We start from the raw sequence: 13,879 nt of genomic DNA on the forward strand, positions 1-13,879 counted from the left end.
GCAAGTCAGATAAACAGTTTAACAAGTGCATTTTTTAAGTTCCCCCCAAAATGAGCACATATCAAACGTAATTGCTGATTTTTTTAATTATTATTATTTTATATTTTTTTGCAGATGCAGTATTTCTATTCAAAGAGAGAGCCAGACTTTGATAATATAGCTACTGTCATTCCAGTGGTTCCATAACTTCCAGTACAACAGTGCGAGGTCCTGTCATCACCAGTCTGGTTACTGTCCTGTAGTCCAGGTAAAGAACACACTGTCCATTTACCTGGCACACAAACTGCCGCACCTAAAAATAAATAAATAAATACATAAAATATATATATATATATTTTTTTTTTAAAGTTATGGATCCAAGATAAGTATCTTTTTCAGTTTGTTTCAGCTATTTAACCTTAACTCCAGCAGCTGCTGCAGGGCTTCCAGGGTCAACAGCCTGCATATAACAAGGAGCCATGCCTCTGACAACAAAGCCCCAGCCCAGGGCGTCTCCTATCACCTGCAATCTCAATCAGATAAAATACACCTTAGACTTTAATCTAAGAAGAAGAAGAAAAACACAACTTTATTAATGTGTTAAGCTTGTTTTGACTTTTTGACTTTTAGCCTTTAGGGGAATGTTGCTCAGGTATGCTAAATTGGTGCTATTAAATCCAATCAGAAATCTAAGTAATAATTTATACGTATAATTTTCATAACTCACCGTCAACACTTTCTTGATAAAGGGTGCAGCAGGTTCCAATAATTCTTCACAAGTAACTTTTCTTTTAAGGACTGTGAAACCAATTAAAAGATTATGTCTATGTGCTTTCACAAACAAGCCTCATTACAGTAATATTTAAACTTTGATGATACTATGAAACATTTAACAGTTGAATATAAATAACAAAACACTCGCCTGATTTAGGATTGCATCGTACTGCTGAGTGTGACAACAGCTGAAGAGGTGGAAATCCAGCAGAGTGAAACTGAAGGGAACTCAAGCTACTTCGACGAACACCGGTAATCTGTTTGGAGTCTTTGTTTGAGCTCACTATTAGATATTAGTGGCGATGTCAGAATTCATAAAAAAAAAAACAAGGTGCATGTTGTGAAAATTGCAAGAGTTTCCTTTTATTTCATGTTTACTCAGTAATTAATTAATTTATTACCACTGAATGCACGGTTGCATTCCTTGGATGAGTTTCTGCGTAGAAGAAAGGGACTCTCAGAATTGTTGTCCTCTTGTGTTGATGCCATCACAGCTTCATCATTAACCTGCTCATTTTCAGTTAACAGCTCAGACAGGCGCCAACGCCGGCGGAAATTGATGCAGAACTGGTAGAGTAGCCCACTGTCAAAGAAATCATGCTTTTGTCCCACTGCGGGAGTTGGGGAGAGAGCAAAAAGCAGCAGTCTTAGTATAAATGGTATCTATGCAGTGTGTATTTTTACTTTTGATTGCAAGAGTCCCAGATGGCAAGCCCACCACTGACAGCTGTACATCAAAGGGCAAATGAAAACTCCCCTCACCGTGCTGAATGATGCCATGCTCCTGCAATGCACGGCACAACTCCAGTCCCTGTCGCCGGCTATCTGCCTCTCCATTCTGAATGAGATAGTCAATCAACTGGCAGCCAGGAAAGGAGCGCTTATAAGTAACACCATGCTCCTCTCTCAGCTGCAGAATGGAGTTCTTGTCTGCTATAAGTCTATAAGAGAAAACAAAACAGAATCAGATTTAAAATAGCATGCAGTGGAGGAAAAACCTGGATGAGATACACCTTTATTGAGGTCTTTCAATTCTAAGATTAAGCTGATCTGTCTCAGACCAGAAAACTTGAAGCACAAACAGACCAGCTCTTACTGCTCATATAGTTGTTGTCCTCGCATGAAGATTTTCACCTCTGTGTTAAAGGGAAATGTGCCATCATCCTTGCGGAAACGGTACAGCAGTTTGGCATCCTTGAATTCTGCCCTCTTGTCACAGACTGAGAGAAAGGCAGTTTTAAATATAAGTCGTGAAAGCAACATGAGGACTTAGCTTCAGGTAAAGAAGAGGAATTAATTTCAGCTAAAGAAGGGAGAGCTTCTTTAGCTGAAGCGCTTGCTGGTGCTTCCTTCTTACCGTGGTGTAAAATGTCATGGTCCATGAGGTGCTGCATGAGGCTGGCAGCTGTTGCTCGATCTGCAGCTTCCTTGTGGCTCACAAGCCAGTCTATAAGCTCGTGTGCCACAAAGCAGTTAGGGTAGGTGCGAAAGTGGTAGCGTCGATCCTTAATCAGTTTTCCATCGTGAAGTCTGAGCCTTAAAGTGGCGTTTAAATCAGCCGTGAGCCTTAAAACTGACATCAGTCATCTACCTGACCTGCAGAGTAGAATTTGCCGACATCGTCAGCGAATCTGTTTCGTCTTACCTGAGCTGTTCTCCTGCGATCATGACTTCAGCCTTGTGTTGCCTGGCCATGGCCTTTAACCTAATGCTGCTCGTTCGCTCCATGCTTCTTATAACTGGACACAAGAATGATTGAATCTGACTTTTAGAAATGGCCGTCATGTTTACCGAAACACACAGAACCCCATTGTCATGTGGGAGCAATGTTGTGTATACAGAAATGACAAAGACGTTTGTTTTTTTTCTGTTTTGTTTCATTCAGTGCTACAGATATTAGTTTTTCATTTGGGTGTTTGGGTAAAACATCCTGCTCCAATTCTGAAGTACTTGAATTTAAATTATTTTCAGAGAAACACGGGGCTGTTTGCTTGAGTGATGCTTGATGTGTCCACCTAGGTTGTGTTTTCTATAACTGAAATCAAATTGTGTTGTTGTTTTTGTTTTAGTGTGTCATTCCTGAAATACTGGTAACATAAAACTGAAAAATACATCTATAAGTTACAGTTTCTTGAGCAACATCGTTCTTTTAGAGGTCACCTTACAGTTATCTCACAAAACAGGAAACTAGAAAAACACGCTTCGTATGTTGGTATATAGCCTAGCCTTCATCTCAAATAAAACAGCTGTTTTTAAAGATTCAGGTCAATATCAATGTATGCATCAAAATATGTGTTCTCAGATACAGATAAAGTGGAGTTTCTAGGGCTATGATATTGTGTTGAAGTGTAAACTTGATGTTGCAGTGCCTAGAAATTCTGCTTTTTCTTTGACTTGACTGTTTTGATACATGCTTGTTATGGCAAAAGAACCGAAGTGCCAGCTTGTGACGTGCACTTAGGCTGTGAGCATCCTATCATTAGCACAAGCTATACCACAAAGCATCACCCCGGTCTTCTGGCGTGAATCCTGTTATGTGTCCCTGAGAAATTTTTGCTCAGTCACACTGTCTCCTCTCTTCCTCTCTTCCCAGCAAGTCGAACTCGCTGAAACAATGCCTGGCCGTTCTCAGGCAGCAATTTCTATTGGTTTTGGCTTGAGTCTTTTTACCTTGTCAGTAAAGCATTCACTATCATTGGAGTAAGCGCTGCCTGAGAGGGTCAGCTCAGGGCAGGAACATTACTTAACCCTTCGATATCCTGTGCGTTTGTGCTTTAACTCTGGTTAGCCTGGTATCTGTTATGTCAGAGCTGCTGCTGAGCTGCTGACTTCTGGTGGGATCCCTCAGGAACTTCTTTGTGATGAGGCTTTGCATCTGTAATACAGTCATATTCCCTAAAGATGTAGTTTGGTTAATTAAAATGGAAAATATATATGTATATATTTTAAAGTAGCAGTACCATTGTTTTATGCATCTAAAATGTATTTGGCCTTAAAAAATAAGCGGTGAAGACTGAACAAATATATATTTGTACATTAAAATGTGAGCTTCACAATTTAAATCTAATAACAGGAAAAGCAACAAAGCAGTGAATATACCATATCCCTATGAAAGCCACTGCAGTGTAGGCAGTTGGCCACAAGATATCAGTATTCACCTGGGTATACCAAGGAGCACAGCAATCACAGTAGGGTCAAATGAATTTTCTAACAGCATCCTGTTGTTTTCTTAATGAATAATGACGTATAAATAACCATAAATTCCTAAATTACCACAAACCAATTTGCAGCAAATTGTGACTGATGGAAAATAAATGTATGGTTCTATTATAGTTCACAACCAATATTAGTTTTTAATAGACAAATTCATTGCCGTATATTTATTCAAAATCCTTGAAATCATATCCTTATCGTTCAGACGATTATGTTTTGTTTTTATGGGTTTTTGTTTTTTTGTTCTCATGGCTCCAATTCACTTTGGTGCATAATTTTTCCTGTGGGGTGAATTGGCAATATGCGAAATAGAGGGCGGATAAAACAATAAAAATAAAGAAATTAAACACAAAAGACACTACAGAATGGAGTTTGCGCCTCTGAGCAGACCTTTATAGGCTTTGGTCAAGTGACAATCACGAACAGATCGTGTGGACTCGCTCGTAGAAGCTTTTATGCAAATCTTCCCTTTTTCATTGGAGAGCAGGGTGGAGGTGTAGTCTGAAAGCCGTGACATCACACAATGCAGCTTTATGAAGAAAGTGCGCTTCTCCTGAAAAGGCAGAGTTGCGTCCAGTCTGTTGGCATCACCGGACTTTTAAGTTCCTAAAGCCAAACAAGCTGCGCGGTGCGACGTCGCAATTCAACGTAAAGTTGAAAAAGGCGCTCTCCTGTTTTTTGCTGTGATTTATTTTTCACGAGTGGTGTTTTCCCCCTTTGTGATCGAAAGTTTGGAAATACTTCATTTTTTAAAAAAATTATTATTCGGGTTTTATTTTTGGGCTGTTTTTGTTTTTGTTTTTTTTACAAGTGACTGCGATTTCACTGGCTGCATGAAATATCAGTGGACATTTGGAGCTCTTTAAAGAGACCGGCTTTCCATTTACCATGACGACTGAGGCACATTCACACTTGGGACTGCAGAAACCACCCATGGATTTCGTCAGCGACTATGACTTGATGAAGTTCGGCGTGAAGAAGGAGACGATGCAGGGGCTGGATCGCTCTTTCCATAGACCAGACTCCGTCTCCTCCACTCCTGGCAGCACACCTTGCAACTCTGTGCCTTCATCGCCAAATCTCAATCCTAACGACCACAGAAACAACGTCGAAAACAGCCAGTTCTGGATACCCAACAACGGGGGTTATCCTCAGCAAATGTACCCTCAGGCTTTTGGCCTGACACCCGAAGACGCGATGGAGGCCCTCATCGGAGCCACAGCGCAGCAGGGACACCCATCTGCGCCCCACGGCCACAATCCGCCACCTTTCCCGGCTGATTACGATGGCTACGGCCACCTAAACGAGCCTGTCCAGCACTACCCGGGTCTTCCGGGTCACTCGGACATGCAAGGTATGCCCAACAGCCACTGCCAAGACCCATATCTCAAAGATGACATGGGGTGCGCATCCCCTGAGTCGCCGGAGGCCCAGCAGGTCCTCGGTGCGCACCACCATCTCCAGCAACACAACCGCCACGACAGGCGATCCAACGCCGAGATGCACTTCTCAGACGATCAGCTGGTGTCCATGTCAGTCAGAGAGCTCAATCGGCTTCTCAGAGGCCTAAGCAAGGACGAGGTGATGCGTCTGAAGCAGAAACGCCGGACCCTGAAAAACAGGGGTTACGCGCAGTCCTGCCGCTACAAGCGCGTGCAACAGAAACACATTCTGGAGCACGAGAAGACGAACCTGCTGTCGCAGGTCGAGCAGCTGAAACATGAACTCAACAGGCTGATCCGCGAGAGGGACGCATATAAACTTAAATGTGAAAAACTGTCCGGTGCAAACTGTTACCACGAAACAGGGTCTACCAGCGACAACCCATCCTCACCAGAGTATTTAATGTGAGTTTGTAGATTTTCTGCAGAACTGAATCTTTTCCATGTATGAGGGGTGGCATGTTGGCCACCTGGTCGCCTTGCTCCTTACCAAATAACTCCACGGATTTATCAAGTTTAAAAAAAAAATCTCGGGCATAAAGGACACGACTCAACTTATTGTAATAGATGCAACTAGGCAACAAATAATGAATGGAAATTTGCGAATAAGCATGCATGCAGGACATGTATGAGATGTCTTTATTTTATACAGACATATCTGTATTTTGTCTCAGAGGACGTACTTGAAATCAGAGGATATTTGCTTTGAATAATTATGCAACCATATTGTTTTGCTTCACTTATTGTTTGATCTTCATTTTGGTGATTTTGCTTTGCTTTGCTTTTTGTAGCCAGGATTATATTTCGTGTTCATCCTTTCTTTATATAGAAAACATCTAATGTTAGAAAGCACACGTCTATTGTTTTTATGAAGCTGATTCTGCTGGACAGATGTGTTCCTTATTTGCTTTTCTTTTCAATGTAATACACAGTTATGCAAATAATTATGCAGATTTTCATTTTTTTCATCTACAATGTTTGTTTGTTGGGTTTTTTTTAAATTCATCTACTATGGATCAATAAACCTATTGTGACATTTTAAAATCGTGTCTCATCTTCTCACGAGTAAATGTTTTACCCGTGTGAAACATTTACTTCCACTTGCACATTTGTCATCGTGGCTTGCTGTAGTTTTTGGAGACATCCAAACACATTAATAATCATATACACAACATAAAAGCAAAAAAGAAAAAAAAAGAAGATAAATACTAGAAAAAAAAACCAAAGTCTACTATTTGTACATGCTACATAAAATAAGGGTATCACAGTATTTCAGCTAGTGCATAGTGTGTATAAATATGAAAGTAATTTGGTTCATTTGCAACTGAAAGACTATAAGCACATAAACAAAAATCTAAATTAGAGCAAAGTTCACTTTCCTCATCATAATATTCCTATTTTCTTATTCTTCCAAAAAACAAATAAGAACAAAGTGTATTAGTTAGTTTCGGCGGATGAAATGAGGAGTGGCTTTCTCTCGTTCCCTGACCTTTGCCCATCATGGAGTACTGCTTCCTGTGGGACCCCAGCATGTGAAAGCACAGGGCGCTAACTAGCCGGGGCTGTGGGGCACAGATAAAATGGAGTGGAAATCAGGCTTCCCTTCTCCTCTCTTCCTCGGACAAACACCTCTGCATTCATTAACAGAGGAAAAGAGAAACAACAACCACGGCACACTGCTCCGCGCTCTCTTGGCCAGCTTCAACAACTTGGTGTTTTGTTTTGTTTTAAATTTAAATCATTAGGAGAATTTCCTAATGAGGAATTTCCTAATCTTAAACTGATCATTCTCAGTTTAAGATTACAACAATATTTGAATGAGCGTGTAGTTCCAAGGCCAGGGTAATAATCTGTGATAAGTGGTTACATTGTAAATTGAGTTTATAACCTCTGTGATTACCTCTGCACAGAATATCTTGGAGAGTGTTTCAGTGTCAGACGAGACTTTGTTACCGTCCTCCCTTTCAGTGAGAGTTTGGACTGGCAGGTGGCTCACTTTAGTCTGGAAACCAGATTGTCTTTTCATGTGTGACCCCCACCAACAGTTTTGACCTCACCCCTCTGTTAAAGCAAAGCAGGCCTGAAGTCACAGCACAGGTGCAAAAGCACTTTCTATCTGAAAACAGGCCTAATCACAAGAGCTCAGGATATCTAGACGGCTGCGGTGTTGAATCCTAATAAAAAGGGTTAATCTGTGGCTGTCATTTGTAAAAATGAGCCTCTATTTGTGAACAATAAACAAACATGTATGCATGAACACTTCACCTATTCAGATAGCTGCTCTCGAAAAACAGAGAAAATAAAATAATTGAATGAGTTGATTTGTTTCAAATCACTGATCAAGTGAGTGATTAAAATCACATAAAAATTATTTTAAAAATTATATAAAATTTAGATTTTTCAGTGTGTAACTGCATAGTTGCGGTAGTGGGGATTTTTTTTTTTTTTTTGGTGCAATGCTCTTGTGATAATGTACACTTGCATGTTCTTCACACTGCGCACACTTATGCCTCTCACAAAAATGTGGTTTTTAGAGGAGAGTGCTTTGTTATCGGTTGTGTGTTTGCGCACTTGCGTACATCACACGTGGATTTCCAAGCAACAGTGGAATAATACAGTAGAAGTGTTGGTGAGGAAAGCGGTTTGTGGTACTGTGTGACAGTGCGCAGGGTGCCATTGTAGAAACGATTAGCCAGCTCTTTTCCCTCGCATGTGATAGGCTGTTGGGGCCTGATGTGGGAGCCTCGCGCTCCACCACCACCACCGCCGCCGCCACCCCCTCCTCTCCCCTCCACTCACCCCTCCCTGCCACCAACACCCTGAGCCCACAGCGCCTGAGGCTGGCTACTGAGTCAGCAGGAGGGAAAGGTGTCTGCACGGCTGTGGCATCAGAACAAGAGAGAAAGCAAATAGCAAGAGAATGATGAAGAGCAGTGAAAACGGCTTAGAACAGACATGCTTGCATTTTTTAAAAACAGCGAGAAGGAATGGCTGCAAGATGAATGATAAAGCATGCTAAAGAGGAAGCATAATCATGCCTATAATTTTAAAAAAAATCTCTACTGCAGAGGGCTTAGTTTTTACACACACACGTTATTTCATAGAGTTTAATGAGACGCTCTGTCTTAATTTAACCAGAACACACTTTTACACACACACAGAGAACCTGAAGGAATGGTGTGCAGTGGAAACACTCGGACGGATTCATCATAAGCAGTTGAATGTGGTGCCAACCTCTTGCCTGAGTGCTAGGGTTTGCCAAGACTTGGCTGTGTCTCAGACAGCGGACACAGACAGTGGAATGCTGCAGCTACTCACCATTGTGTGCATGGGAGAGGCACAGGAATGCAGGCTGCCAGGCTTCATACACTAACACAGCCAGAGGCCTCGAGCCATGAGGGAAGACCCAGCCAAAAAGACCCCACAGTTGAACATCACTTATCACTTCCATCTGTGATATTATACCCATTCTCCTCTTGACAGTGTTACTTTGATCCAGCTCAACTGATTCTGGTGCAGCGTGACTCTTTCAACACTCAGTATCTTGTCGGGGTGGCTTCTGACTTAATGCAACAAAGCCGCTCAGAGATTAGATACCAAATGGATGTTTTGCTCAAATCAAGTCACAATCATTTGATCAACTGAGCAAATGTTTAAACACTGTTGATCAATCAGTGAATTCTACCTTTACAGTAATGATTTTCGCTAATCTTCCGTAGCTAAATGTCAGCTGGCCAGACGCTTGACCTCTGACCCCTCACCCCCAAATAACAAACCAGTTCCAGCCTGAGCCAGTTTTTTCACGGTTGTTTTGCAATAGCAAAGCCTCATACTGAGCGATCGTCGCTAAGAGCGACTTCACGTGAAGTGCAGAGCAAAGGCTGGGATGGAGGACAGGATGGACGACGGGCTTCCTCTTTCACTTCCTATATGAGGGTCCAGTCAAGTGACTCTCTGTGAGAGTGTTAGCCTGTGTGTCTCAGGAAAACGCAACTTCGATGGCTGTGGTTTCCGCTCAGGATGTCCAGTCGTTACTGCGCACAGTTGTGACACTGTGAATCATGCAGCGATCACACACGCACACAGGCATCTCCATGGACATAGCACACATAGAGACATGCGTATGCAAATCCAGGACTTTGCGTGTGCGTGCGCCTTCTTGCTCTCTCACACACACTTTTTAAAAATAAAATCATGTGATTGTGACGATCTTTTTTTTTTTTTTGGTCAGAAGTATATTGTCGTGGCTGCTGATTACAACAGCAGTTTCACCCCCCTGTTGCCACATCCTGAATGATTCCAGTGTAATTATGATTGTACTACTGGTAATGACTAAAGTTATCACATGATGGCCTGTGAAGGATTCAACAGAGTGGATTAATATGTAGCCCCAGGAACATAATAAAGCGGTCTTATTGGCGTAATAAGGAATCTGGCTTCCTGGGGACGTTGTGTCCAACGTGTTTGTGCATGAACTCTTGGGGATCTGATAGGAAGGCCCTCTGATAAAGTGCTTGTCACGTTCCAGTGGACACCACTGAGAGAAGTCAGACAAAGTCCTGTCACATTACAGACGGTGGACTTTGGTTACAGAGCAAAGGTGATGCACTGTATGTAATAATTATACAGGTTCCTCCCAGCATGACAGAACCATTATAAAACAGCCTGAGCTTGAGGGTTCACTGTAGTGCACAACAGGGGGGGTAAATTAACTCTGCAGTTGATGTTAAAATTACTAATCATTTTACTTGCATGGTTAGAATTCCACATGTTAACTTTCCTTCCTTTCATGGATACGCATGGTTTCATGAAGGTCGAAGAGAAGAGAAGAGAAGAGAAGAGAAGAGAAGAGAAGAGAAGAGAAGAGAAGAGAAGAGTCTTTCCCTTTCAATCCCTGCAAGGATTTCCTGTTCTGTTTTATGGGGGTCATACAGCTGGCAGGCGCCCTCCTGTTTCTGTCCATAATGATGACAGGCATCCATTAGTGCACAGTAGAAACACGAGTCACCGAGGTTAAGTCAGCCCCCCCCCCCCACGACAGCCTCTTCCCTTTCCACTGCGCCTGGACCCCAGTACACTACCTACCTATCTAGGGAAGATAATTGTAGCTCACAGTTGCTGTTGACAAAGCTTTGCTGATTAAGGGTCAACTGTTGCTCAGACACCAGTATGTTTAGCACAACCTGGAAAGCGGGTCCAGCCCCTGGGGACGTTATTGGGTCTCTGGTCTATAACATACTTGCATCCGGGAAAAGTAAAGGGGTCACTCTGGTTTTTGGGAAGAGCCCAGCAGATGAGAAAATAAACACTTCTGGCTGTTGTTAGGAAATGAAAGACAAGAAACTGCTTTTTTTTTTTTAGTGGGGGTGTTAAAGAGAGCAGGAGTTTCATGGTCTTGACCTCATATTTTACATTGTGCTTAGAGGAATGAGATGAAGAAAAATAAACAGTTCAAAATATATCCTTTAGAAAAATAACTAATAACTGTGAAGTTTAGCTGAATCTTTAGAGCTTTCAGAAATTACAGCTGTCACTGCACATGTATAATTCGACACCCTTCTTCATAAGTTTCTGTGGGTGTTGCTGACATGAGAGTATGGCTGTAGTGTCATACATTTGGTGAAGTCTAAGAGGCCTCCCTGGAATTGGGTGTGTCACTCTCCCACTAATGTGTCACGTTATCATCTCCCTTGTGTCAAAACTCTTCCTTCGTGTTTCACAGAAGGCCTTTGGCTGAGCTTAAAGTCATATTGTTTTCCCCTCTGGCTGATTTTAGCACCGCTGTCTGCATTATATGCAGCTGGAGGACTTGGCAGAGAACTGTTCACACACCCACTCTTTGATTCTTTGGCCATCTTTGTCATCATGTTCGATGTGACGCCTCAGCTAAAATAACTGAGGAACAACCAACTGTGTGCTGTGGTTGGAGTGTCAAGGAGAAAAGCTTGTTATTGGGCAACCCAGAGCTTATAAGGGATCTATTTAAGGGGCTGCAGGCCTTTATCCTACAGTGAACCCATGTACTTGTTTGCTCTGTTTGTGGCCAAGATACAGGAAGTACTTTGTTCTGGCTTCTGTAATAGCAGAGAGAGAAAACCCAACTTCTCAAAAAGAAAAGAAAGAAAGAAAGGTTACAAGAAAACAACAAAGTCGACTGGGCGTGTGATAACAATTCCCACTGAATTTAAGATATATTGCACTCGCAATAAAGCGTTCGAGGCTGCCAGCAGTCACGTCAGTCTAACAAATCTGGTTGTCTTTCACCGCGATGGCTGCAAGCAGAAGTAAAAATTGCATGATGAAAAGTAATGAATGCAGACAATGCATGCAAAAAATATAACTTTATGGCGTTAAACCTCCAGTAACAGTTTTTGTTGGTGTTTTTGCACCAAAGCACAGTGTGAAAACAGCAGGGCCACGTTACCTGCTTTAGATCAACATATCAAACTTATTAGTTAACAGATCCAACTGATACAGGGCTTCATTTGGAGCTTTGGGTTTTACAATCAAGCATATATTCACTCACTATGTTTGTTTCTACAAAATATACACCTGAGAATAGTTGACGTGTTTAAGTTTGGACCAAAGTGGTGGTCTGACTTTGAGATACTTTAAGAAAAAATATTGATTACAGCAGCCTTAAGAGCTTTTGTGAAACTGTCCAAGGGGCATGTGTATTCAAAACTTTCTCAAGCTATATCTCTTATTATTGATTATTATGAAATGCAACTGATTTCCACTGCCTTTAAAAGGCAAACAAGAGCTTGGAAGGCACTGACGTATAGTCGCAAATCATTTTTAGAAACGCAGCAAACCAGCGAAAAAGAATCGAATGCGATTAGTGTAAAGGAACACACCGCCCACACGTGGCTGCACAGTATCCTGCAGCACCTCCGAGCTGTAGACAGTGGGAGTTTGTGCCCTCTGACATGTAAACCCTGAAAACCTCAGCCTGCGCTGGCTGAGAAACACTGAACTGTCCAATTTTTCTGGGCATCCCCCCACCTGCCAGCCTCACATAAGCTTACGCCGTCTTCTTGAGAACAGATCTAACATCACAAAATCAGACAAATGAGTGAAAACGATACTGCTGCAGATAATCAGGCTGAAAACTTCAAAGCCAAGAGAGACAAAAAAAAAAAGTGTTTCTGTGTCTCTGTGCTGCACTGCATCTGGAGTGAGTGTGTCAGCATGAAGTCTCTTTTTTTACAGGCAAGGTCAAAAGGTCATCGTAAGTCTGTGAGTGACAGCAGTAATGGTGAGTGGGGCTATATTTAAATCCCGTGGAGAGGGACAGCCTTGACTTACGCGTGGACCCTGCTCATCATTTTTTTCCACACAAATCTGAAACTGCTTCTTTTATGTCAAGCTGGCTTAAATGAAACCATCAACATTGTCGCAATGACACATATTTTGAGATGTTGACTGTGTAATCATTCTCAGAACTATTACTGGTTGCCTCTGAATTAAAGGGGAACCAAATGTTACAAAATGTTCAAAGTAAATTCGTTTTTAGGTCCACTGATTTTCAGAGTAGGTTGAGAAATAGCTGTCTCACTATGGATTTTACTGGCCTGTGTGTGACAAAGTGGACTCTGCCTTTAAAGATTTATTTGTAATGCCCTGCTGAGGAGTCCGGTAGCTTTGTTGTCTCAATGGATCTGAAGGCTGAATGTGTTGATTTGTTTTGGTGAAGACAAACTGTGGTTGAACAGTAGAAGCAGTGGAAAACACGGGCATTGGGCTTTCCCACAGAATTGGCGGAGAAGACTTTGAAATAGGAGTGGCTTCTTGAAGCTTTGACAAACCCTGATTACCTGATAAATCTGTCAGAAGCCGCAGCCCCTCTATAAGAACCTGTTTTTTTAAATTGTGTGCTAGTAAAACAGATCTTTAAAGGACTAATCCTTCAATCCAGAGTCAGTGTTTCATCAGCAGAATATACCTCGAGTGGTTGAATCAACGAGTGCTTCCCAAATGTGTCACATAAATGAGATTAATGAAAAACGTGTGCAGAACGACGGCGTGTTGTTGCCCTTTCAGACTAGTTTACCCCCCGGGGCTACGTTGACACGCACACGCATAGCTATCTGTGCTGCTATCTCTTTACAGTACATCTGTGTCAGCAGTGGGCTGAGGCAGGAGCATGAGAAATGGAGGCGAGCTCAGTCCTCAGTCCCACAGATAGGGGTTGTGTACTTAACTGTAAACAGTTTCTGTGTGTGTGTGTGTGTTTGTCTCTGTTTCTATCTGTTTTCATCACCTCTGGAAAGGTGGCATGACAAGTCTTCCCACAGGAGCAGCAACAGCCGAGAGTTGCCACCCCGCACCTTCCTCCTATCTCCACCTCACTTGATGACATGGGCTTTATCACATCTGCATCTGCTGGGCCAGTTAGTCTTTCCCCTTTGTTTAAGGATTAAGAGATGTTGCTGAACCCAGCATAGAAAGACAAATTGGGAGCTTTCTGA

At 42.2% G+C, this 13,879-nt stretch overlaps 3 protein-coding genes across 3 annotated transcripts in view; 2 read left to right on the forward strand and 1 right to left on the reverse strand.

The window, feature by feature from the left end:
* Positions 1-78: 78 nt before the first annotated feature.
* On the reverse strand, positions 79-2,476 carry si:dkeyp-97e7.9 (DEP domain-containing mTOR-interacting protein). Its single transcript, XM_076883770.1, has 9 exons — positions 2,399-2,476; positions 2,111-2,289; positions 1,850-1,973; positions 1,516-1,694; positions 1,155-1,364; positions 902-1,036; positions 707-777; positions 398-502; positions 79-292 (listed from the first exon to the last, which is right to left on the reverse strand). The coding sequence occupies exons 1-9, from the start codon at positions 2,446-2,448 to the stop codon at positions 167-169; spliced, it is 1,179 nt and encodes a 392-aa protein (XP_076739885.1). The 5' UTR covers positions 2,449-2,476; the 3' UTR covers positions 79-166.
* Positions 215-13,879, forward strand: part of zhx3a (zinc fingers and homeoboxes 3a) — a 42,610-nt gene continuing 28,945 nt past the window's right edge. Inside the window, exons 1-2 of the mRNA XM_076883769.1 lie at positions 215-247; positions 911-1,005. The gene's annotated coding sequence lies outside the window, so the exon portion shown is untranslated. The remainder of the gene's footprint in view (positions 248-910; positions 1,006-13,879) is intronic.
* On the forward strand, positions 4,514-6,452 carry mafbb (v-maf avian musculoaponeurotic fibrosarcoma oncogene homolog Bb). The gene has a single exon (XM_004571907.4). The coding sequence runs from the start codon at positions 4,855-4,857 to the stop codon at positions 5,815-5,817; it is 963 nt and encodes a 320-aa protein (XP_004571964.1). The 5' UTR covers positions 4,514-4,854; the 3' UTR covers positions 5,818-6,452.

The sequence above is a fragment of the Maylandia zebra genome, linkage group LG5, assembly GCF_041146795.1.
Source record: "Maylandia zebra isolate NMK-2024a linkage group LG5, Mzebra_GT3a, whole genome shotgun sequence".
NCBI lineage: Eukaryota > Metazoa > Chordata > Actinopteri > Cichliformes > Cichlidae > Maylandia > Maylandia zebra.

What these genes read in the sequence shown, in the direction of transcription:
- si:dkeyp-97e7.9 (XM_076883770.1), bottom strand. Translation starts at nt 2,448, where the DNA reads ATGGCCAGGCAACACAAGGCTGAAGTCATGATCGCAGGAGAACAGCTC. An exon ending in ATCGCAGGAGAACAGCTCAG is followed by an intron (nt 2,290 to 2,398) that starts GTAAGACGAAAC and finishes CGCCACTTTAAG; the next exon opens with GCTCAGACTTCACGATGGAA. An exon ending in GCATGGCATCATTCAGCACG is followed by an intron (nt 1,365 to 1,515) that starts GTGAGGGGAGTT and finishes CAACTCCCGCAG; the next exon opens with TGGGACAAAAGCATGATTTC.
- mafbb (XM_004571907.4), top strand. Translation starts at nt 4,855, where the DNA reads ATGACGACTGAGGCACATTCACACTTGGGACTGCAGAAACCACCCATG.